The sequence below is a fragment of the Canis lupus genome, chromosome 25 (genome assembly GCF_011100685.1).
Source record: "Canis lupus familiaris isolate Mischka breed German Shepherd chromosome 25, alternate assembly UU_Cfam_GSD_1.0, whole genome shotgun sequence".
Classification (NCBI taxonomy): domain Eukaryota; kingdom Metazoa; phylum Chordata; class Mammalia; order Carnivora; family Canidae; genus Canis; species Canis lupus.
The window spans coordinates 10,480,648-10,507,498 of NC_049246.1; the positions used below are offsets into that span (position 1 = coordinate 10,480,648).

At 40.6% G+C, this 26,851-nt stretch overlaps 1 protein-coding gene and 1 pseudogene across 9 annotated transcripts in view; both read right to left on the bottom strand.

Moving 5' to 3' along the window:
* The window catches only part of MTUS2 (microtubule associated scaffold protein 2), a 589,535-nt gene that overhangs the window by 54,573 nt on the left and 508,111 nt on the right, over positions 1-26,851 (bottom strand). For 8 of the 9 annotated variants that reach the window (XM_038573372.1, XM_038573369.1, XM_038573370.1 and 5 more), the window contains one exon: positions 2,182-2,248. In XM_038573372.1, the coding sequence (XP_038429300.1) occupies positions 2,182-2,248 (67 nt within the window). Of the gene's footprint in view, positions 1-2,181; positions 2,249-13,714; positions 13,998-26,851 lie in introns of those variants that run through there. The other variant, XM_038573376.1, reaches the window with a different exon arrangement.
* Positions 4,346-4,446, bottom strand: LOC119866030 (annotated as a pseudogene).

A 26,851-nucleotide genomic window follows, 5' to 3' on the forward strand; every position in this document is an offset into this window, starting at 1 on the left:
AGTGACCCGCATCTAATTCTGCAGACAGGGTGTAAGTAAGGGAGGGCTGCTGGTAAAGAGATAGGATTGCCAATCTCTCTAAATGATCATTTCAAAGTCATCTTTATAAGCTTAATTCTCTTTTCCCTTCAGGGGTGGTCCTTGCTGGCCAAGATAGGAGAATTTGTGGACTTTACAGTTCATAGTAGATCCTCACAGTGCAAGGTCCATCTTCTTCCACAGATGCAGTCTCTGCAGTCTCTGCAGGCTCAGGAACTTACTGCTAAAGCATCCACTGGGCTGAGTATTCAGTGGAATGGCCCGGGCCCTGCTATTGCCAATGCCTTCTGCCCCTGCCCCCCACTTCACCCCACAGTTTATTCACTTGGCAGATGATTCTTGGTTCTATTCTTAGCACTAGGGAAGACATCGAATAAGACTTAAATACAAAAACTCAGTGTAATCCTTGTGTGGTTCCTGCTGCATTCAGAAGCTTCAGGAACAGATGAAGGGAGGTGGCACTGTATAGGGCACAGCCTATCTAGTTGGATCAGGGTGCACACTCCAGATCCAAAGCTTATCCATGGGGGTGCAGACATCTCTCTGGGGAGGAATTCAGGTGACAATGGAAGCCTTTGTCCTCTATTTTCGGATTCAAGGTGCTACACACCAAATAGTTATGAGACTCTCCTTTATAGGCTGCTTTGTCAGCATTATCCTCTGTAATCGACTTTCCTTGTTATGAAGGGGAACCTGAGGGACAGAGAGGTTAGCCAACCCGCTCTACCTGAACTTGCGTCATTAGCCTGCAAAGCTCATGCTCAGAGCCGTTAAGTCTCAGAACAATCTAAAAACTCATGGGTTTCGAGAAACATGCCCATTGTGAGCTCCTCTCACAAACTTTTCCATTGCTGCTCCTGGAAAGCCTCCCTCAGGAAACCTACATATGTGCTCACACACGGCGGCTCCTCCTCAGGGAACGGCTATGGGCAGAAGCCTCTGCAGCTGGATGGTCTCCCTACCCAGGATCCCACACAGGTGAGGCTGGGAAGGAGGAACTGTTCTTTACTGCTTTCCCACCAGGGCCTGGTCTTCCTAAGGGGAGAGAAGCCCACTGTGGACCCACCTCAATGACAAAAGAAGTCGCAAAACTCACAGAGAAGAACAACCCTCAATTTTAAAGAAGGGAAAAAAATAGAGGTGGGGGGGCAGAGGGGACACAGTATTTGGAAATCACTATGCAAGCCACTGCACATGTGCCCCAGGAAGTCTGGTCTTCAGATTCAAGGCCTATTTTCATGGCTGGCCTGAAGCAAAAGGTGCTGGGCCACCTGTCAAGGATGGCTGGGTCTGTTCAAGTCCCTTCACTCATGAAGGGAGCCACACCCACACTTGATGGGCTGCCCATGGGACCACAGTGGATGGAGGAGAAATGTTCTCTGTAAAGAGAAGAGAGCAGGCCAGCAGGGGATAGGCCATGCTAATTTCACCTTTGCTGATCAATTCCTGGGGGAAACAGAGGAACAGATCCTCAAGAGGCAAATGGGATCAAGAAGTTGGAACATGGAAAATACGTGGTCTGATCTTTGGCCTAGAGGTAAAAGCCCATCCATCTCTAGGACACCCCCTGTCTGGGGGTGTCATCCTATCATCTACAAGGTCTCTGATGGTTCAGACTGAGCTATACCACCAAAGTCTAGGAGTTTCGACATGAACCCTAGCATGTTTAATTCATCCAGGCTTATGTTTCTGATCTCATTCTGTATCACAGAGTGTTTCATGGCAAAGTATACAGGAGCAGGAAGCCTTGGGATATCTGCAGAGAGCACCTCACGTTACCCAGCAAAGCTGTACTGCTTCCTTTCGGAGCTCTGTCTGCCCCAGGGGTACCTAGATGGAGGGCTGCTTGTCACAGCACACCACGTAGCCGGATATGTGTGCTCCCACCTGTGAAGAGCGGAGTCGAGGCCAAATTATTTCCACTGTGAACTGTTTGGAAGCTGTCTTTACAATACCAGAGATATAAAAATTATGGCTCCCTGTAAGACTACAACAACCCACCACTGTGCAGGGTAACATACTTCATTTGTCCAGGAAGCTTTGTCCTGGCTGATTACATGAGACATAATTGCTTTTGTTACACATTCATAAGTATCAGGAAAAGACATTCTTTATGTCCCTCATTTTCAATGCCCTACTTACCAACTTCATCCCTGATGTTTGCAAGTTCGATTGACAGCTCTTTTTCTTTCACAAGGGCACTTTCACTCTGAAAAAACAAAACGGATACCAAGAGTCCCCTAGTTTTATGCTAGATAAGCACTTTCACATGTTTAGTTAATGAATCATATTAAACAAATATTTATAAGTCTAGCCTTTAAGAAGGTAATTTTTTCATTATAGAAAAACAGAAAAAAATTGCAAAACAATGTATGACTCATTCATTTGTATCACATTCAAATCACAAATTTTGCAATGTAATAATAGTGTTATCCATGGTTGTGCTTTTCTCTGATTGTATTCTTGTATACCTCGTCCTACAAAACTTCTTTGCACGCCTCTGCCATGCACACCTGGTATGTATTATCATACACTGTTAATCATTATTGCTATTTTGAGATTTTTGATCATGAAAACCTCCATGCCATATTTCTCCTAAGGGGCAAATGCTTATTTTACCAACTGTCCCTTACACTTACCCTTTCTTCAGTACATACATGGTTGGCTGCCTAACAAATAATGAGCAGAAGACTTAACACGAAACATTTTTCTCTGGAGGAGACCAACACCAAACCTTAAGGTTTCCAAGGTTTTTTGTCCACTGTCTACATCACCAGAAGAAACAAGAGAGAAGTCCCACTGGAAGTGCTATAAAGTACAAAGGATACCATCTGTAATTAAATGATTGCTAAGTTGTTTTCAAATCATATGTCTTCTCTGACATAAAACAGGAGTACCAAAGACATGCTGAATTTGTAATCTGGGTTACAGAGTCACCAGAAATAGTGACATTTGTTATGCTTTCATTGTTACTAATTATAACGAGGAAAGGTGTGCTATATAAATCCTCTTCACATTAGAGATACCAAAAATGTAGGCCTTCACAGAAGGTCTCTTCCCTCTGCAGAATGTAGTCCCAGAGCAAACATTTCCGAAAAGGGAATGAAGCTAAAATGTGAACCAGATATCTAGTGTGAATATCACCAGGGTCTTGTGAAAGTTCTTTCTTAACCTCTTTTGACTCTGATTTCAGCACCTCCAAAGAACCCGTGCCAAATGAAAATAGGCAGCTGGTACAATCTTGTGCTTGTGCCTGCTATGTATAGATCTGGGTAACACATGTACTACTTTGGGTTGATGGGATGGACAGTCTCAAGTCATCCAGAGGGTATTTGCTATGTATTCAATGTCATAATTTCATACTACCTAAGTAAAACTCTACTTGCATAATAAACTGAGAGCTCTTATAGTCACAGGCATCAGTAATTCTTAGCTCATGGTTCTTTTAAGAATAATGTAGTAATAATATATCCTTTGAGGGACAGTGGCCCCCCCTTTTATTCATGAAGCTTACTCCTTCCATCCCATAGTATCTTTGCCTTCCTTGAATTTGAAGGCTAGAATCACACCTGAGAGTAGATATTTTCCTAATCACTAAGCAATGCTGTCTCTAGGCCACGCCCGCTGCACAGGGTCATAATGAGGGCTAAGAAAATTAATATATGCAAAGTAGTTACAACAGTGCCTGGCACTTAGAAGTTCTGTATAAATATTAGTTGTTATTATAACTCTGTTGTTTTCCTTTCATTTAATTTGCAACTAGATAACATCCTATAGATCCTAAGGGCTTCTCCATATAAAGGATCTAAATGTGTTTAGAACTGGCGTATTCTTATGTTCCATTTTTTTTGTTTTTGTTTTTTGTTTTGTTTTGCTTTTTAAAATACATTCCTGGGGTGCCTGGGTGGCTCAGTTGGTTAAGCATCTGACTATTGATTTTGGCTTAGGTCATGATCTCGGGGTCCCGGGATTAAGCCCTGTGTGGGGCTCTGTGCTCAGTGGAGAGTCTGCTTGTCTCTCTCCCTCTGGTCCTCCCCCAACTCATGCTCTCGCTCTCAAATTAAAAAACAAACAAACAAACAAACAAACAAAAACCTTCTTGGCTCTGCCCTGATTCTAGAATAGTTTGAAGTCTGGTTAACAGGGAAAGAGTTCTAATCAGACAGATCACAAGGATTTTCTATGCTTGTTCTAAACATGGCATAATGTGGCCAGCTGACATTCAACTTGTTACTACAAATTAAGAAAATCTGGTATTCCATAGAGGGTAAATTTCAGTATTTACCTTGAAATAATCTTTTTTCTAAAAAATGTGGAATGCATCACAGATTTGTGTGTCATCCTTGCTCAGGGGCCATGATACTCTTTATACCTGAAATAAACTAGTGAAAAAATTAACTTGTTTCTACTACCAAGAATAATTTTTGGGGATGCCTAAATGGCTCAGTCAGTACAGCATGCAACTCTTGATCCTGAGGTTGTGAGTTCGAGCCCTATGCTGGGTGTAGAGATTACTTAAAAAAATAAAATCTTTAAAGAAAAGAAATGTTTTTAATCCTCAGTCCCTAAGTACAGCCAGAGAACTGAAATAAAGCTGACACTTGAAACAACACAGGTTTGAACTGCGTGAGTCCATTTCTACTCAATTTTTTTCCAATAAATTCAGTACAGTACTGTACATGTATTTTCTCTTCCTTGTGATTTTTAATTTATTTTAATTAAAAAATTATTTATTGAAAGAGAGAGAGAGAACATGGACACGTGTATAAGGGGGTAGGAAGGGCAAAGAGAGAGGGAGAGAATCCTCAAGCTAACTTTCCACATAGCGTGGATCCTGAGGCAGGGCTCCATCTCATGATCCTGAGACCCTGACCTGAGCAGAAATCAAGAGATGGACACTCAACCAACTGAACCACCTATGTGCCCATTCCTTGTGAGTTTTTAAACAATACTTTCTTTTCCCTAGTTTATTATAAGAATAGAGTCAGAATACATATAACAAGCAAAATATGTGTTAATTAACTGTTCCTGGTAAGGCTTCTGGTCAACAGTGGGTTATTACTAGCTAAGTTTTTGGGAAGTCAAAAGTTATACATGGATTTTTGGCTGTGCAGGAGTCAATACCCCTAATCCCTGCATTCTTCAAGGGTTAACTGTACTGTATTTATCAGTTCCCTGATAGCATTATTAAAGTATTCACAGTGAGAGTGCTGATAGATACAAAGACTTAGATGAGGTTCAGCAGTGAACAACCAGAATTCAACAAAATGCAACAAACCAACCCTAATTTCTTTTTTTTTTTTTTTTTCCAATTCTAATTTCTAACATGAACCAATGCTTCCCTCAGTTCCCAACAGTAGCCACCCCCCACACTACCCCACCAGGAAAGCCCTGGGAGGATGTTAAAGTGTCCTGGCCAGCGATCTCCCAAATTACAATAGATCATCCTACACTTTGCAGCCACAGGAGAATAAGACCTTGCAGGAAGGAGTGGCTTGGAGCTCTAGTAAGGACAGGCCTCAGCTGGAGACAATGGTTGAGATTGTGGTCCACCTTCACACTTGAATCACTCTGGTGAAAAAGCTAACACAGATACTGACAGCGAGGCCTACCCCTCCCATCTTCGCTTTAGGAAAAATACAAGGACAGAATAAAAGAACCAAGAGCAGAAAGGGAGCAGATGGGAAGAGAAGAGAGGTGAAAGAGGAAATAGGAAAGGGACAGGGGAGACTATAGATCCTGTACCCTTTCCATTTTAGGAGGTAGTGATGGGGAAGGCTAAAGGAAGATAACCCAACCCCACCCTCATCATCAACCTTTTGTAACCATAGCCTTTAATACCAACCAGTTTCAAACTGGAGTCATCAAGTGACATACTAAGGAAGGATTAGCTGCCAAAGATTAGCTACAAACCTGAAGATGTAAATATCAAGGTGAACACCTAAACTCTAGTGAGGTCTGGCTAATTACTACATTAATATTAACGTGAACCTTTCCAAACAATTCACCTATGCTAGGCACAGTGCTGGGTGAGCTCTTTACCTCACTTAGTTCTCCTAATGCCATCCAGTGGGTCCTGGGTTCTATTTCCCTGTGTGGAGGATGAGACTGGGGCTCCATGGCTAGGCAACCAGTCCCTGCACGACTGGCTGGGAAATGGCAAGCCAGAGCCCATGCTCTTTACCACCAAGCACTAACACACTGAGAGGGTCCCCCTCCTACCCATGTTTATGCAGACACAGCATCAAGATCCAAATTGCACAGATCCTCAGATGGGATATGAGCACAGAGTTTTCACATCTAACTTTGAGAGAGGCAGTGTCAGCTCCTGACTACTTTTTCAATTATAAAAAATGTCTTTGGCTGCTTTCACACCCCCTCCCACCACTGGAACTATCTCCATGGTGTTGCTTTGTTGGTTGCATGCCAGTATATTTCCAGGGTAACCTACCTGGGGCTGTAATTTCTGCTAGGGTAGCTGTTCAGCTTTCCCCATCAGCTATCCCCTAACCCCTTCTTGTGGCCTGCAAATACATTCCTCCAGAAGATGCTGGCTCAGCCCAGCACTGCTCACTAAGGTCAGCCTCTGCGGGTTGGCGACAGTCCTTCCTTCTTAAGTGCTTGTTTTTGAAATGATATCAACTCTTCTAATTTATGAATTTTCTGCATCAACAAAGTTACTTTTTGTTTCCTGCAAGCTAACCCAGAATGACGTATTAATGCTGTGTGATGGAGTGAGTCAATAAAGGGGACTGCAGGAACTCTCTTCCTTAGGGCAAGAAGTGAATCTCAATAAACCTCCCACCCTCTCCACCTGCCTCAAGGTTACCCTTCCATCCACTATGGCTCAACAGATTCCAGCAGTGATCCTGCACGGCCCAGGTTCTGTTGAACACCCAGGAGAAAGGGCGTCCCAGAGACTCCCTGTGAAAGGATGTGATGGCACTATTCCCCCTCGCTCCCCAACCTCAGCCAGTCCAGTGTGATGACATGGTGGGATGACTGAAATATGAGCAAGGCCTCCTCCGACGGCCCAGTGTGAGATCAGTGCTTCCCTACAAGGGGAATGAGTGGAAAATTTCTGACTGGTGCCAAGCACACGAGCTCCTGCTTTCACTCCAAAGGCCTAAAAATAGAACTCAGTATTAACCATCCAAACTATCCTAGTGATACAGTCCAGAAATTGCAAAGTGTAAAAGGCCATTCCTCTACAATTACTGTTTACTCTACGACGGGCTTAACTGAAATGGACCCTTGGGGAACATTCATCTAAGCCCCATACTAACAGCTGTGTCTTCTTAGCCACCTCTTTTATTTGGTCACGTACCTCTCTTTCGCACACTGAGTTCTCAGTTCTCTTTAGCCTGGTACGCTGTATTCACAGATGGAATCCAAGATGAGCTACCCCCATAAAACATCCAACTCTCCCCCTCTACCTCTAGCCCTAAACATACCATTGCAAGTCTGCTACAGCGACTTTTCCCATATGGCTCTTCATGCTAAGGTGCTCACAGACTCTGGGGGAATGCTACCTGCAATCTTTCCTAGCTACCTGGCAAAGCATACCACCTGCTAATCATTCCATTGGCTTCAAGTAATTGGATGGGCAGTCAAAGCCCCAAGGCAGCCTGCCACACTCTGTTATTTTAACATGCTTGGTCAACAGAGGTTATCTGTTCAGGTGGCTGATGTTACCCATGTGAACTTGGTGGTAATAGGAAGTGAAAATGCCACTCCTTGTTAGCATTACCTATGTGATTCTATACTTGGGCATCCACCAGCTAAGCTCTTCCTTGAATCAGAAACCAATAGAACATTCTGCTTATTACTAATGCTGAATGTTGGGGGGAATCTGAGGTGCCTTTACCCCAACTAATCCAGAAATGGGGAATTCACACAAAACAGCACATACTTAGTGCCTACTATGTGCCAGACAGACATAGCAGGCAGGATATTTCTGCCTTCTAAGAGTTTACAGTCTCCCAGAGAGTCAGTAAGTGAGTACGTAATTATAAAACACTGTGACAGAACTCAAACAAGTGGGGCTGGCTCCAAACAATTCCTGAGACTGAGGGCGAACAAGCAGGAGGAATGTGGGAGCACCCCGGGCAAAAGCCAGGAGAACTATGACACAGAACAGCACCAGAGGCTATTTCTGGGAACCTGTGTCAACCCTATCATATGGGTCCTTCTCTTTTTCCCCTCCATGTTCCTGCCTCTGGTCTGTGATTCACCAGGAAGGAGTTCTTGACTTGTAGCTCATGACAAGGAGATTGATGACAACTTCATAAAATTCACTGCATTCTGAGTGTTTTGATTAGCTCTTTCTTCCTCACCAGATTTTTCTTTAAAAAGAGGGACATACACACACATACACACATGCACCCACAAGTATATACATGTAAGCCCACAGACTCCCAACTAATTTCTAACTTTTCCTATCTTTTTAGTCTGCCCTGGCATCAATGCAGATAAAAAAAAAAATGAACCATGCAAGCTGGACCACCTTTTCATAGGATAGACAAAAGAACTGTAGAGGGAATTAAATAAGAAAACCAGAGAATTCTACTATTTGGAGAAACTTCCAGATCCTTTGTATTGTCAATTTCTGAAATGCAAAGTGATATACATACACGTGAAATTACAAAGAGGTTAAGGATTTTTTCGTTCTTCCAAGAAATAATACTGCTTTTCACCCATGTCTCTATAACTTCATATGGCATAACTTTGTTTTAATAGGGAAATATTTTCTTTCATATTTCAAAGTGAACCAGTACAAGGTGGCATCAACAGAACATTTAAGTCTTCGGTGTTGTTTTCATACCACGTTTTGTGAACGCTGCATTCATTTTCAATATTAATACTGTGAAGATTGGCCAGATTCATAATATAGCTTTGTGGAAATTTCCTTTGGGAGGTGGACTGACCTTTTGTTTTTCATTTCAGTTATTATGGCTCTAAGGCAGCACTGATGCCATGCTTTGACTTCTTCGATAAGTATTATTTCTTTCACATATAATTAACACAGGGCACTGTGTTTTTGTATCTGCTTTTCTACTCTGCAATAAAATTTAATATAGACTAGTCAAGGGAAAGTATCATTCACATTTAATATTCTTAAATACATGTCAGTGTCTACTTGTGTGAAAAATGAGCAAAACCATATCTTGTTTTAAAAGAAATCAGAAAGGCTAAATTTATAGTGCATAATTCTAGCCTTTTTCCTGTGCATCAGTGATTACAAAACATCTAGCTTCCTAAGACGCTGTACTTAATAAGGCAATGCCATACCCCATCTGAATTACTATGAGCAACTTAGAAAGGGCAGTCTTTGGGGGCCCAAAGTGAAGGAATGTGAATCTAAAAAAGTAATGTTGGGAAATGTTGGATCTCAGAGTAAGCAAAAGAAGGGAAAATTAGCCAGCATCATGATTTTTAATCCATTTATGTATCACCATGGAAGTATCTTGAGCTTCCTGGATTTTATCTTACACCTTCCCAAATTTATTATTGTCAGATGCCAGATGCCTGGAAGGAACAGTGAGGTGTCTTCTCCCAAACCCCACCCCTAGAAAGAATTTAAAGAAAAGATAAATAAGACCAGCCCTTGAGATCATAATCAACACATATAAGGTTAGAGCGGAGATTGCAAAGTAATTCCTAAAGGGACAGGATAGTACCTACGCCAGTAAGACAGGGTAACTAGTAGTAGAGGGAGCAAAAAAGAGCTTAGAAGAGGCAGTCACCAAGGCCAGTGACAATCAGGTAGCTTTCTCAAGTACATTTCTGTTCTGATGGAACATGGACATGTAGGCTCTGAGGCCACTGAATGCCTAAAGACCATAACTTGTTGGCTCAGATCCCATTCTCATCAAAGCTTCTTATGAAGCTGGACTTGATTCTAAAAAGAAATACACGTTTATGAGGCTTGTTATCATTTGTTGCTTGTAAGTTACATTTCTGCTTGTTAAAAAACAAGTTGGCACTCTAGTTTACATCTACTTGATTTCTCTCAATAACTCAGCGCTCCTAAGAATGATCAGCTCTGGAAGGTTAAGAGGAAGGAGTTTCTAGATGTGCAGATCTTCTGGCTTGATTTTGGACCAGCTGAGTGAACAAATAGACTTTGAAATCCATCTGGATGTCCCAAGGGCCTTCCTGGGCCACACCTTTCCTTTCAAAATACCTATAGAATGAGTCTTTCTATAGATTGCCTCTCTGTTCAAAATCCCAAGATGGATTTCTATGTCTTCTAATTCAAGTTAAAAAAAACTTGGGTCTGGCTTTCAGCCTGGAAAATATTTCTCCACACTCCCTTGTGCCTGGATTTCCCCCCGTGTTTATTCTCATCTTTCATCAAACTGGCTAGAGTACCTTTACTCATGCACTCCTTGCTCAGAATTACATTCCTGCTCCTCATGTGCTCCACCCCATTCCTCAAAGTGCAGTGCATGTTCCATTTTTTCCAAGAAACCTTGCCTAAGATTCCAGCACGGATTTCTCCTTTCACTAGATTCCAGGAACAGGTATGGCCAGTACCACATGACTTCTGCTTCATTATACTTCAGTCTTGTAGTAATGTGTTAATTGCTCTATCTGTGTTATTGTTGCCTACCTCACTTTTAATTTCTCTGTGAGATGGAAGTACAATCCACCAAATAACTGGTAAAATCCACAGGGCACATTGTGCCCTTCTGACAATTCTTTGGTAGCCCCCATAATAAATATTTACAATATTTATTTAGAATAAATATTGTAAATACTGTAAACCAGCAATAAATATTGTCAATGAATAGGTTTTTTTGAAAAGCTGAAAATATATAAAGCACAATCAGCTTTAAAAAACCACTTGTTCATTTAAAACATTTTTATTTATTTTATTTTTTATTTTTTTAAAGATTTTATTTATTTATTCATGAGCGACAGAGAGAGAGAGAGAGAGAGAGAGAGAGGCAGAGACACAAGCATAGGGAGAAGCAGGCTCTATGCAGAGAGCCCCACGTGGGACTCCATCCCGGGTCTCCAGGATCATGCCCTGGGCTGCAGGCAGCGCCACCGGGGCTGCCCCATTTTTATTTATTTTATACTTTAGGCAAGATTCTATGGTTTCTCCCAGTAAATGAATGCTAAAGAAGCATCTTCAGATTTATATTTCTTAGCCCCATCTCTGAAACTATTTCTTAAAAGTATCTTCAGTTGCCCCACGACTCTTTTCAGGACATCTTTAAGCTGCACTATAATCAAACATGTTTTAACATTTCAAAATTGAGTTCTCAAAATAATTTATTTTGTATTCATATAAAGTTTGGAGGAAATCTTTCTTTCTTTCTTTCTTTCTTTCTTTCTTTCTTTCTTTCTTTCTTTCTTTCTTTCTTTCTTCTTTCTCCTTCTCTCTCCCTCTCTCTCTCTCTCTCTCTCTCTCTCTCTCTCTGCTTTCTTAAGGTTTATTAAGCCTGGTCCAAAGTAAGCAAGAACAACTTTATCAACAATTTTTTCAGGCCTCTTTCAAATGTGATGCTGGGATTGTTAGAGCTAATTAACAGATCTATGGATTTTATTGTGGGATTTAAAGGAGCTAGATACTGGAGTGGAATCCCATAATAGCCTCAGCATCCAACTCCAGGCCCAATAGGTAACCACTGAATAAACAAATGATTTTAGCATACTGCCTGTGAAGGTATCCTTACTAGCAGTCGACTAAATAAAATAATGACTTTTTTAATTTTAAAAAAGAGGGGATCCCTGGGTGGCTCAGTGGTTTCGCGCCTGCCTTTGGCCCAGGGCGTGATCTCCCGGGATCGAGTCCCGCGTCAGGCTCCTGGCATGGAGCCTGCTTCTCCCTCTCCTCTGCCTGTGTCTCTGCCTCTCTCTCTCTCTATGTCTATCATAAATAAATAAGTTTAAAAAAATTTTTTTAAAAAGAAAACCCTCAATTCCTAAAATGAGCACCTATGCATATATAGTTCCAAAACCTCCCGTGGGGATATCACTCTGAACTACGGCAAAGGAAAGTCAAGAAATGTGGTGTACACATAATGAGAAAGTTGACAGATGCAGTTTTTTAGTTTTCATCAGAGGAGGATCATTTGTATTAAGTTTGAAGTTTCAAAGCTAACACATTTAAAAGTTACTGAAACAAAAAACAAACAAACAAACAAAAGTTACTGAAATATCACACTGCTGAAGAGAAGACATACTATTTAATTGTCTACCCAAATCTCCAAGGTAAAGAATAATACAGGGATAATTATTTTCAAGAACTTGATTTGAAACAAAAAAAGGAGGACAGGTTCACTGTAAACTACATTTTCTCAAAGAAGGCTTGCAGATTATAGCTTCTATTTCTGAAACTTTTGTACCATGACTTAGGAATATGAACATTATGATACTGTGGGACATGCAGCACATGCTTTCCTTTTATTAAAACTATCATGACAAAGCTTCCTTCAACACTTTTTTGTGGCCACTTCTCTGGAAAAGGGGCTTAATCACTTCAGTTTTGGCTTTGCTGACAACTGCAAATGTCCTTTACTTCTATTTGTTAAGAGCTCATAGCTCATACATGTGTATATAAATATTTTAGTTCATCCTCATGGTAGTAAAAGCAAAACTCACTGAAATAGTTACTCCTATGGGAACAAAAGTACCAGCTAACTTTTAAAATATCAGTCTAATTTTCCTAGGTCAAAGTTCATAAACAGAAATGATAACAAAGATGTTCCCAAGTGACCTCCTTGTAATGAGTTTTATATTAAGCTATTTGTTTTCCTTCACCTGGTCACACACTAGACCTCAAGCTATCTACACAGCCGATGCCCACATGGGTAGAGAAGATGCAATCTCAACCCCTTATTAAATTCCATTTCATGCATCTCGGAGAAATCCAAATGTATGTGAGAAAAAAACATTACAGAGATGAGATTTCTTGCCAACATATTTCTAGTAGTGAAATTAGCAGCATCCCCCACCCTCTCTGTCAGCTCACAGGCGAATGTCCAAAGCAAAAAAAGGCTTTGTGTTGGAATTGTCCTACAGTTCTCACTTGCTCCCGCTCTATTCTCAGGTCCCTGCCTGTGAATTTTCCTTCCAGTGAGGACTTGAACACACCCTCTGATTCTGGAGCTCCTTAACGCTTCGCCTCTATGTTTGTTATTCATCCCTACGTGATGCAAAGACGTACAGCGAGGACAACTGTACTGGTGTTTTCTTCTCTGACCTTAAGAATATAAATACAAGGATGGATGCTGTTTGTTTAAAAAAAAAAAAAAAGAGTGGTAAACTTTCAAAGTTAGCAGCTGGCCAAGAGAAGCATGTCTAGCTAATCTAAATTCCCCACTGGAACGTCTTAGATTTCACAGGTACATTAAAATGCATTAGGAATTTCCAAGCGTTTCTTGGCAGTCTGGATTTCGAGATGTTTGAGCGGAGCCCTGCTGTTTGGGGAAAATGCAACAGCTGCATTTGAGGCTGTAGGCACAGAGAATTATGTAAGGCACCGCAGAGTAGGTGAGACCGGGGCACTCCCAATTCAGCACACTGGAACCGGTGAGGCAGCCTCGCGCTCACCAACAAAGCGCACACGCATGCGAGGGGAGAGACACAGAGGTGGCTGGCTCGGGCTCTCCCTCTGCTCTCTCAAAGGAGGGGGAGAGTAGGGGGAGGGAAGGCAAAGTACCGTCTTGTCCAGGCACTGAAGGCAGTTATAAGGCTTGCAGCAGCAGTGGCCCATCCCGGCAGGCTGGCTGGCAAGGGGCCCTCCTTCATTCAACGTGTCAGCAGGTTCCTAAGGCGAGGAAACGGCTCAGGAGAAAGGGGTGCGCCGCCGGGAGCTGTCACAACTTCCATGTGGTCCCCTCGGCTACCTTATTTCTCCTAATAACTTGCGGAATCCGCAGCGGCCGCAGGACCGGGAGGAGGAGCGCGGCGCGGCCGCCCGAGGATCCCGCTGCGGGGAGGGGCGGGCGGGAGCCGGGGAGGGAGGGCCTGGCGGCGGGGAGGGTCACCTGGCCCTTGGGAGCCTCCGAGGGAGGCCGATCGATAGTCGCAGAACAATCGAGCATGTCCCAGGGCCAGCTCCCTCGGCGGCCAGGCGCCCGCCCTTCCCGGGGGCCGCGGCCGCTCCCCGCCTCCCGGGGCGCCAGCGCGGATGCGCCCCTCACGCCGCAGGCGCCGGCAGCGGACGCAGGACACACAAAAGCAGAGCCCGGGCTTCCAGGGGTCCCCGCGCCGAGCACCCCGCCGGGCCCCGAGGCGCCTGGCTCGGCGCGGACGCCGGGTCCCCGTCCCCGTCCCCGAGGGCGCAGCTCTCCGCGGGCGCCGAGCGCACGGCCCTTCCTCCTGCCTCCTCTGGCTCCGCCTCCTCTGGGCGCTGCTGCGGGGACCACCAATGGCTCTTCTGCAGCTCGGCGGCCGCCCTCGACAAATCTGCCTGATTTGAGGATATCTTTGTCATTGAGCTACCACTGTGGAGTCGCTTTGCCGAAGCCGACAGGCACAAACCATTCAGGTGGCTTAAGTAATTAAAATTGGGGCGTGGGGCCGATCTTTCTCCTGGGCGCATTAGCATAAGAGCCTTAGAGGACTTGATCTTTCTAGGGAGTTACGAATTTTTCAGTCAGTCAAAAATCAGAAAGAGAAGGGGATGGAGGCTAAAGTGTTTTTTTTTTTTTTTTTTTTTCTCAAAAGAGATGTGGTATTTAAAAATGTATTTATGTAATCTTGAAAGTAAAAGATGCAAATGCTTACGAGGTTACCTTTCTCTTTCCTGGTAACTCAAAGGAGAAATCCTGCAACGGACCACCCGCAGGAATATACAATCACATCTCTGCTCACTAAATTTGCCTAAGACTATAAGCAGACAATAGTTGTAAAAATGAGGTAATTTTATTAACTTGAGATCCTCCAAAGAGGTTTTCATGAAGGAGCACAAGGCTACTTCAGTTTGCTTGGAGAGAGGACAAGGGTATTTGGTGATCAAATATGAACAGACTGAAATGTGTGCTCTGAACTTGAAAAAATAAGCTCAAACCTTTCTTCAAAGTTAACAGGCAAACAAACACTTGTGAATCAACTCTACTCAAATAAAAGAATTTTTAAAAAAGCTAACAGGTAACTTAGCACAATTCTTTAGGAAGACAACATGGCTGTACCTACCAAAATTGTATGTATGTATGTATGTATGTATTTAAATGAAATTCCTATCAAAATTTTAAAGGTACATCTATCCTATAATACATCTCATATAAATATGCAAGGGTATATGCATAAGGATATTCAATTTAGCACTATTTGTAACAGTATAAAAATGGGAAACATCCTAGATATCCAATAGCTTTCCATTGTATGGAAACATTGATGAGCAAGGAAATAAACTTTTATACAACACAGAGTAAAACTACACACATAGACACATTTGGTTATGTCTAGAAGAAGGCTTTTGGGAAAATGCACACTGTTCTTATAAAACATCCTACCCTTGGGGAATGGGAAAAAGGAATAAGGGAACAGATTTCCACTTTTTTTTTTTTTTTTTTTTTTTTTACCTCTTGCCAGCATGTGATTTTTGGTTTTGGTTTTGTTTTATTTTTATTGTTTGAAAACAAAGTGTACTGGTGGAAGGCAGTGAGCACTGCCCAGGCTCCATCATGTCTGAGGCACATGCTACCTCCCTCTCACACAGGCTTGCTCCCCATAGCAGGGAGCCTGGGTACACTTGTCAGAGGAAGAGAAGCTCATGCCATCTTGAGCTTAAATCTGGACTCAGAGCTGTTCCTGGAACTTTGGAAACCTTAGGAGAAAACATTTATTTTACAAAAAGCTGTGCCTTGGTGCACTCATGTTCACAGGAGCATTGATCACAGTAGCCCAAACATGGAAACAGCCCAAGTGTCCATTGACTGATGGATGGACAAAATGTGGCCTATCCATACAATGGAATATTATTCAGCCTTAAAAAGGAAGGAAATTCTGACACATGCTACTACATGGATGAACCCTGAGGACATTACATGGAACAAGCCAGTCACAAAAGGACAAAGAGATTGTATAATTCCACCTAATTTTTTTCCACTTGGTTTTTTAAAAAATATTTTTTATTTATTCATGAGAGACACAGAGAAAGAGGCAGAGACACAGGCAGAGGGAGAAGCAAGCTCCCTGCAGGGAGCCTGATGTGAGACTCGATCCCAGGACCCTGGGATAATGACCTGAGCCAAAGGCAAATGCTCAACCACTGAGCCACCCAGGCACCCCTATGATTCCACTTATGTGAGGCACCCAGAGCAGAGAGACAGAAAGTAGAATGGTCGTTGCTAGGGACTGGGGATTGGGGGTGGTAGGTGGAAATGGGGAATTGTTTAATGGGTACAGTTTGGGTTTTGCAAGATTAAAAAAAGATTCTAGAGATTGGTTACACATAACGTGAATGTACAGAATGCGCCTGAACTGTCCACTTAACTGGTTGAAATGGTAAATTTTATGTCATGTGAATTTTAACCACAATTATAAATTTAAAAAAAAAAGGGGGGGGTGGCTTGCATTCTACCTGGAAACAGACCTCGCACAAGAGGTATGTGATCAAGTCAAGGTAGAGCAAAGCCCCTACTATAGACGGAGCCAGTAGGACTGGGGAGGTGCTAAGAACCATAGCAATGTACTTCTCCCTGCAGTAACGGAAAGCATGATCTCTTTGGCACAATTGACTTTCTGCATCTTAGGAAACTGTTTCTTTCTCAATTAGAATGTAGATTGTACCGTGCTAGAAAATTACTTCTTGTTCTTGGATGATTCATGGGAGTGCTTGCTCACATAGTGACCCACAGGAGATTAGGGTGGGACTCTGGAGGTTGCACAAGAAAGCCAAGATTCACCTTTTCTTCTTCTTCTCCTTCTCCTTTTCTTCTTCTTAATTCAACAGCATATTACTTTTATTTATTTCTTTTTCATTTGTCATTGCAGTATTATATTTTTTAATTTATTTTTTATTGGAGTTCAATTTGCCAACATATAGCATATCATCCAGTGCTCACCCTGTCAAGCGCCCCCCTCAGTGCCCGTCACCCAGTCACCCCAACCCCTCGCTCACCTATTACTTTTAATAGTTACTAACAGGAGATATTTAAAACCACTGTGCTTTTTAATTTGCATTTCTTTGCAAGAGTAACTTGTTTATTAGCAATTTGCGTTTTCTCTTTTGTGAATTATGTATCTGTAGTCTTTGCCTGTTGGTATCCTAGGGCTTTTTAAATTATTTCTGTAAACTGCCTGAATTTTTTTTTTTAAATTAGTTTCAGAGGTAGAATTTAGTGATTCATCAGTTGCATATAACACGCATTACATCAAGTGCCCTCCAGCTTCCCTTCTTGTGCAGAAGGAGCTAGGGGCAAGAGACTGGGGGTGGCCCAGCCCATTCATCCTCTACAGTGTTGCCATGATGGCACACGTGGTAAAATCTCAGTGCAAATAACCCAGCTTTTGAAAGATGCACCAATGTCCTAGAGTTGTGCCATGTCTCTTTCCTTATAAGTTAAAAAGCTTTAAACCTATTCAGAAATAGAAGAATAAATACAGAGGACCTTTATATACCCATTTCTAGTTTCAATGGTTGTCGAGATTTTGGCACATTTCCTCTTTGCCCTTTTTTTTTTCCTTTTCTCCCCTCCCCCCCCCACTGCATCCATCACCCAGATTCAGCAGTTATGGAGATTTTGTCATTTTATTTTCATATGTCCCTTTGCTTTTCTTTGTTAAAGTATTTTGAAGCAAAACCCTACACACCTTATTATGCATTGCTAAAAATTATGAACATTTTTATATAATCACAATGCCATTAAAACACCAGACAAAACTGACCATGTATCCTTGGCATCTTAGCCCTCGTTTATCAACATTACCCTTCCTTTCTCCCCTCTGCCATTGACTTGCTTAGAAACTGGCTTATGGAATGTCCCACATTCTGGTTTTGCCTCTTTGCTTCCGCACAATGCTATTTCACTTGTTCCTATATCCCTGTGAATGAAATGTTCCTGCAGCTGGATGAGATTCAGGTTTAATTTATTTGGGCAACACTGCCTCAGCTGTCATGTTGTGTGCATACTATTACATCCCACCGAGAAGTACATAATGTTTGGCTGACCCATTTTTAGTGCAGCTCTAGTAGATCAAGACATAATAGCCTCACCTCCTCCTATGTAAAGTTCCCCATCAACCTTTCATCTGATGGTTTCATCTGTTAATGCTTATTACCTGAGTTGATTATTTCACTGGGACTTACAATAGGATATTCCGGTTCCATCATCCTTCCTAGCTGGAAATTTTACATAAGAAAAAAATTTTTCATCAGACACAGGATGACTTCAGTTCCCTGCAATACAGTTTATACAGGAAAGATAGATCAATGCTTAATCCTTTCCAGTGCTAATTTTCTGAATGAAGACTTGGTGTTGCAATGGTACCCAATGAGGTTGTTTGCTTTCTCTCATTTTTTTCAAAATATCATTATAAACATGTTTTCATGTTAATGTATACAATGTATCTTAATCAACTGCATTTATTATCCTTTTTAGATGCTCAGTTTACTTCATCCCTGGCCAATGAGAGCACCTTCTTGTTAGCACCTGTGTCCTTTTGACATAACTCTACCTTCCTTGCTTTCTGTATCCTGGGCTCATCTTGGACATGTCCTGCTTCAGATCTGGGACCAGCCATCACCTCCAGGAGCCCTACTTCTTTCTAGTTGGGAATGAGAATTAGATACCAAAATTAAGGGCCTGTTTGCTGTGTTTTGAGGGCCACCTGGAAGGAATGAGATTTCCCTTGCAGGAAATGATCCCTCCTACAGACCTGGGAAGGGATTACTGAGGAAATCAGATTAGGACCAGGAATTGACAGCTCCTTCTGTAGGGGCCTTTAAAAGTGGCAAAATGCTCAGTAAAACTCACTTTGAGGGAGATAAACTGGACATATCATATGGTGGCAAGCCCAGGGCTAGTGAGAGAGGCACCCTCTGCCATAAAATTTTCTAAGGAGTCTTCAAAGTGTTTGAACATCTGAAAAAAGACTGAACTTTTTGAAGGCATACAGAATGGGAGTTTAGATTATTGTCATTTGGCATAAAAGGAAGCTGTGACCTCATAGGCTGATGAAATCTGGGACATTTTGATTCTCAATATTTTAAAAAGTTTGAAATGGTTTTAATTCCTTGCGTATTTTCTTGCACTGGAACAAAAATGAGCATTGAGAAAAGTTAGAAGGCCTGTTGGCATATGTCTTCAGAGAAAACCTTATAAATATGTTCTGGAGCAAAAATTAATAATGAATCTTCACTGATCATTAAGAGATGACAGGCACTGTGCTTAAGGGCTTGCATTCAACTGCAACTTCTCCTATAACTCTCAAAAAACAACGTGAGATAAGTTTTCTTATCATCTTCATTTTGCAGACAAGGAAATGTTGACTCAAAGATTGTACAACCCTACCTGTCAGGTGAACATAAAGCTAGAAAATGATAGAGTGGGGTCTTCAGCTCAGATCTGACTCCAAAGCTTATGTCCTCAGGCACTGTATTTTACTAACTGCATTGCACTTGTTGAGTGCAATGCAATTGTTTATCTGTAAACCCTACACAATTGCCAGTTTGTGTCGTGTTTTAATCTAGATAAAGGATCTGAGCGTATGAAAATATAAGAGGAAATTCAAACATATATATGAAATAAGTATTTTCAGAACTTGGAACAAGAGCCTCTACTGTAGGTTGTTTTTTGTTTTTTGTTTTTTTTACGTATATTTACAAACCAATGTGCAGATAAGTTTGGACTGACATAGCAGAAACCACGGGCCTAAGTCTGTTAAAATATTCAATTTTGTTATTTCTGTTTGTTTTCCTTAATGTTGTTGGACTTCTTTACCCAACTCCTAACCACAATTACCCCTGTCAGACTCAAGTCTCCTGCTCAGACTTGACTCCCCTGTCCCCATCAGGCCACCTCCCTTTTCTGCCTAGTCCTCCCATTTAGAGGGAATTTCCTCCTTCTATGTGACATCATGTCATTCTATATACTTGCTCTTGCTAATGACGTTCTGCTTCATGTGATAATAATTGTTCCTATCTGTCTTGCCCCAAATATCACGGTCCCGGGGATCCCTGGGTGGCTCAGCGGTTTGGCACCTGCCTTTGGCCCAGGGCGCGATCCTGGAGTCCCAGGATCGAGTCCCACGTCAGGCTCCCAGCGTGGAGCCTGCTTCTCCCTCCTCCTGTGTCTCTGCCTCTCTCTCTCTCTCTGTCTATCATAAATAAATAAATAAATAAATAAATAAATAAATAAATAAATAAATAAATATTTAAAAAAAATATATCACGGTCCCCTTGCCATGCCTCACTCACGTTAACACTTGCAGTACTAGCAATCTACCTGGACAACAGGTCCCAGAGACATTTCCTGGGTGATGCGGGATGGGATCATTGAAGGAGTCAAGACAGATAAAGGTGGCTCCCTGGCAGAGGCATTTTGGTATTTTGTGCAGTTGGTAAGTCATGGGGCCATTTGCAGGAGGTTGACGAGATAAAAATGTCTCACTGTCTCACTGTTTATTTCAAAAGAAAACCATGAAAAATGCTTATGAAAGAGCCTCTTACAGATTGTCAAGGCAACCATCTGTTTATTTTGGTTCCACCGTCTATGCCCCTCCTTTTCCCATGCATCTAAAATATGAGCCGGAGCTCTTGCACTGGATTATAGCAAAGGGGATCGCCAGGAAAATATGCGTAGCTTTTACCAAACACAATCCATCTAGAGATTTGAATGTAGTGAGACTGGACTGGAAAGGGAAAAACACAAAACAGAAACCTTTAAACTGGAAATGACAGGTGGTTACGATCATCAGCATATAGACAATAGCTGCTCTGAAACACCTTTGATGTAATACCAAGGACTTAGGATATTAAAGAATAGTAATAAAAAATAAACAAATGGCATATGTACTCTTCTGTTCTTAGCAACTAGTTAAAAGAGTCATAAAAATGGCATTTCTCTGTAATACCCAAGTAGGAAGGTTGCTACTTATGCCGGACAATCTTTTTTTCCTAGTCCATTAGTCCTTGACAGTAACTTTGTTATTTTTTTTCCCCGTTAAATCAGTGAGTAGGATGACTACAAGACAGGCATCCTCCTTAAGTTTCTGCATTATATTCAGAAGTGACAACTCTGCTAAGAGCTGTGGAATTCAAAATTATCTTTACTAGCTGAATAAATAGGTTGGACATGATTGGATAACTGATGGGTAGAATCTGATACAGAGATGGGAAGTAGTTGGCAAAGCCCCAACGTGCATCTGTTTATCTGACCCTTATTAGATGAGAAGGCTGATTAATGGACACGGAGTGGAACCATCAATGTAGCTGCCATTATAAAATAGAAAAGAAAAAAAAGGATGAAAGAATATGGACCGTGGAGTGGTGTCTGTGTCTGGTCTAGTATCCATTCCAGTGCCCTAATCCTCCTTACTATCCTGTGGAGAAGCAGCAATCTCCCCAAGAACAGACTGGGATCACTACAGAAAAGGGAGTAATGTGTTACAGATTTCAGCATATGGCTTCCTCCCATTGATTAAGACTGGTCTCCCATCCCTCAAGGTAAGTTTCTCAGGGAAATCTCTGTTCTTCCTTTGGAGCATTTCTCACCATGACAATTAGATAATTATCCCATCTGTTAAATGTCTGTCTTCCTAGTAGGTCACCAGCTTTACCAAAGCAGTGACTGCATCTGCCTATAAAGATACAACTGTATCCTTATCACTTAGCACAGTGCCAGAGACACAGTAATGTGCCACTAAATGTTGAATACATACAGTAAAGATTGAGTGGATTTACCCTAGTTACGCTGATGAACTTCAGGATACAGAGACCCTGCTAATAAGCAATAACACAGCTGTTGCTGTAACATCTGGAGGATATTTAAAACCTTTAAAGAACTGTAATCCTTGGGCCCTTGCACAGACATTGTCAAACAAACATGGGGAAACTACTCTGTCATATACTTGAACTTTTCTTTCGCTTAGGAGCTCTGAAGAAGTACAAGATTTTAAGGGTGCTGCTTTCCATCACTATCTTGACAATGTAAGAGTGGAAGAAAGCCGAATGTCACAACCACTTTACCATTTTTCCTCTCTTTTCCCCATTGATGATAAGACCCTGGCTATTTATCTGCATGAGTCTGTCACTAAATAAATTATTAGCATTGCTCACTCTTGATTTTCCCACAGCCTCAAGCCTAATGATTCCACATAGTTTTTATTCTGTACAGCATAACCAGATTCCCAAACACACTAACACTTCAGGGAAAGAAATGGTAGGTGTCCCACAATTACTAATTACATCTGATGTTTACAAAGACCCTACACTTAGAGTGAAGGTGCCACAGTTCTTTGCAAATGATGTAATGAACCATAATCTCACATAAAATCCAGCAGCAAATCTTGTTTGCTCTACCTTAAAAACAGATCAATAATTTGACCACCTCCTACTCCTCTGCTGTAAGTATTCTGGTCCAAGTTGTCATCATATTTCACTTGGATCATGTCAACAGCCTCCCAACTGGTGTTCTTGTACCTACTGCTACCCCTACTTCCAGGCTATTTTCAATAAGCTAGACTAAAAGAAATATTAGAAGGGAAAGTCAGAGTATATCTCTTTCCTATCCTCTATCCTCCAGTGACTTCTCTTCTTACTCAGAATGAAAGCCAGTTTTTTCAATGGCCCTTCATGAATTGGACTTCTCTTACCTCTCTGATCTCATTATCTAACCCTTTCCTCATCAGTTAGCACATTCCAGCCATGTTGGCCTTTCAGTTGTACCAGCAACATGTCAAGTATTTTCCCATGCTGGGCATTTTGTTCCCATTGATCCTTATGCCTGCAAAACGCTTTTCCCAGATGCCCATACCTTGTTTCCTAATCACGGTCTCCTTGTCGGTAAGCCCTTTCCTAACTATCTATGAACATTTACAACACACTCTCAACTACTCCAGTACTCTCTACACCTTTATTTCCTGATTTTTTCTTCTTTGAGGCACTTACTGCAACATGTTTATTTGTTTGTTGTTTATCTCCTCCTACCACAGTACACCGCCAGTTAGGTTGGGATTTTGACATTCTGTCACTGTTACATGCACCACTTTGAACAGTGACTACTAGGGGTACTATCAAATAAATATTTATTGGGCTAATGAATAAGTGAATGAAGGCCAAAAACTCACTCAAGTCAAAGAGAGGAAAGATAATAGGCACGATAAATGTCTTTAGGAAAAGGGAGGAGGCATATACTACCTATACAGAGTATAGATATAAAAAAGAGAAAGACAACAGAATCTACCTATGTCCTTATCTCCAAAAATTTCTTCAAAATGAACAAGGCATAACAAGAAAGAAAAAAATAGAATACATATTCTCAGCATAATTTAAGAATATAGAATGCCTATATCCAAGTGGTCTAACAAGAAGAAACTTGAAGGTACGTGTGATCTGAAGTGGCAGTCTTTGCAATGAAGAGCTGCTGGGGAAGAAGAAAGGCATAAAGGAAAGAAGAATTTCCCTATGGCGATGAGGTAGTAAAGGGGAAAAGAAATGTAGGGGGAAATTTAGGGCTCTGCAAGATAAAGTGCATTCGAAAATCAGAGAACACAAATCCCTGGCTCCACTCAATCAAAACTATTCAAGAATCCATACTTTGCTACACTGATGGAAGAGGATACTAAAATAGGCATCTTAAAGAGCAGTCCAATACTACAAAAATGAACAGAATGCAATGAATAAGCAAATACAGAGTTTTTACAAATAACCATGGTAAGAGCCAACAAGACTGATAAAATTGCCTCCAAGGAAATAATAATGAAGTATAAGAAAATTATAGAAGAACACTCAAAACTGAACTCAATATGCAAAAAAAAGCATTTAGAGATATGAAGGAAAAGATTTTGAATGTGAAATACATGCACTAATGATAGAAATGGATAAGGAACAGGAAATAATAGTGAATTTCAAAATGGAAGAAACGATAATTATCTCAGAAATGAGGATGAAATTACAAGGTGCCCAAGATGAGATAAATTAAGATGAAAATTTAATAAGACAGTTTTGAAAAGTAGAAAAACAACTAAGAAAATAAAAAGGAGGAAAAAAAAGTAAAATGGGTCATAGAGAAAATACTGAAATGGAAAACAGATATACAGAGTTAAGACTCAAGGAAAAGACTCAAGGAAAAACAAGGAAAAACAAAACAATGGAACAAGTCTAATACTTAAACACTATAGTACGAGAAAAGTTTCCAGAGAATTGAATCTTCATATTGAAAGGGCCTGCTGGAAAACTAACCCTGATTTAGTAATTCTAAGATGTATCCTATTAAACCAGCTAGAATTTAGACATTTTAAAAAAATCAAGATCTCTAGGCAAAAAGGGGAAAAATTAGATATTAGATATTCAATATATTAGATATTAAAAGCCAGACAACAAAGGAACAGCATTTAGAAATGAACAAACAGGGGCACTTGGGTGGATTAGTCAGTTAAGTTCCAGACTCTTGATTTTGTTTCAGGTCATGGTCTCAGAGTTGGGAGATGGAGACCCATGTAGGGCTCCCCACTGGGCATGGAGCCTGCTTATGACTCTCTCTCTCCCCTTCCCTCTGCCCCTTCCTCCCTGTGTTCTCTCTCTAAGAAAATGTAAGTAAATAAGGAATAAATAAAAACAACTTAATTTTTTAAAACGTGAAACAAAGATTTTTCTACAAAGTCAAGCTATCCAAGTATCAAGGCTATAGGAAAAGTTGGAAACACACAGGACATGAGTCTTTCTTTAGAAACAGCCTAGAGTATGAGCTTCATTGGATGAAGAGGTGACTTGAAAACTTTCAGCAGGAGGACTGATCTGAGTGTTTATAAAGAGGGTTGTAGGTCTAAGCCAAAAGTAAACGTGAGAACAAGAGTGGAAGACTGATGTACAAATGCAAATTTCTAACAAATAGAAATAATGCAACTAAAACCTGGTAAGGGGTGGAAGACAGAATAAAGAAAGTAAAATAAACTCATCAGTTGTCACATAGACAATAGTTGGAAATTAAGGGTTTACCTTTAAACTGGCAAACCAGATGGCCAAAGGTTAACTAAGAAGACAAGGGACTATGGACATTCAAAAAGATGTAAGTACAAAGGTAACAACTAGAACAAAAATAAAATGCTCCTAAATTCTATTCTTTAAAATTAAAGAACTGTAGGGGCACCTGAGTGGCTTAGTTAAGGATCAGACTCTTGGTTTCAGCTCAGGTCATGATCTTGGGGCCCCACATCCCCCTCCATGCTCTACATCGAGTTTGCTCAAGATTCTCTCTCCCTCTCCCTCCCTCTGCCCCTCCCCCTGCTCATGTGTTTGCATGCATTTCTCTCTCTCAAATATATATATATATTATATATATTTATATATATTCTCTCAAATATATATATTTATATATATTCTCTCAAATATATATATAATATAAATATATATGTATATATATTTAAAAAATGAAAGAACCAATAACATGAATGGACCTTGAAGGTATTATGCTAAGTGAGATAAGTCAGACAGAAAAGGACAAATATTGTATGATTTCACTTATATGTGGAATCTGTAAAACAAAACAAAACAGAAACAGACTCAGAGGTAAAGGAAGCAGAATGGTGGTTACCAGAGGGTAGAGGGGTTGGGTGTGGGCAAATCAGTGAAAGAGATTAAGAAGTACAAACTTCAACTTATAAAATAAATAAGTCATGGGTATGCAATGTTCGGCATATGGGATATAGCCAGTAACTTTATATAGTTATAAATGGCAACTAAACTAATTTTGGGGGCCATAAGTGAAAAAGAAAAGAACACACATCTTTAGGGAAAAAAACACAGAAAATATAACATAATACATGCAATTATAAAACATTATGATAGAAATGAGATCTAACATGTCATTTATAAAAGTAACTGTGCAGACTAATTTACCAATTAAAAGCAAAAGAACCTCAATTTTGCTTAAAATGTAAGACCCAATTATATGACTTATACATCAAATATATAAAACAAAATGATTCAGAAAAACAAAATATAAGTGGATGGATAAAGGTATTCTAGGAAAATAGACACACTAAGAAAGCAATAATAGTAGCAATTCTGATGTTCAACAAATAAAAATTCAAGCCTAAGGGTGTCATTAGTGCAGTAGGCAGCGCATCAGTCTCATAAAAGTGTTAAACATGACAGAGAAGGGCATCCTTTATTGCTGAGAGCCAAATATAAAATGAATATATAATACTTATGAATATCTATACTCCAAAAACACAGCAACAAAATTTTTGTACAAGATTTACCACTTTTAGCTTAAGACAGATTAAGTGGATAAACAAAACAAAACATAATTAAGTAGGTATGTCTTATAGACATATATTACACTTTATATTTTGATGATGTTAGTAAACATATCTTTTTGTCAAGGGCTTTTGAACCATTCATAAAAACTGAACACAAAGAAAATGTCAGTAGGTTTCATGAATTAAAAACATTATGAACAAAACTCTCTGATCACAATGCAGTAAAAGTAGGAATTATTAATAAATAAAATAAAAATAGAATCATTAACCAAAACTCAAAACAAAAAGTTCATCCATCTGAAAAATTTATAAAGCCTATTTGACAACTCCTCAATAACAGTGAAAACACAAAATGAAGTCAAAGAGTCTTTTTTCTACCAATAAAAATAAAAAACAAAAACACTAACATATGGGATACATTTGAAGC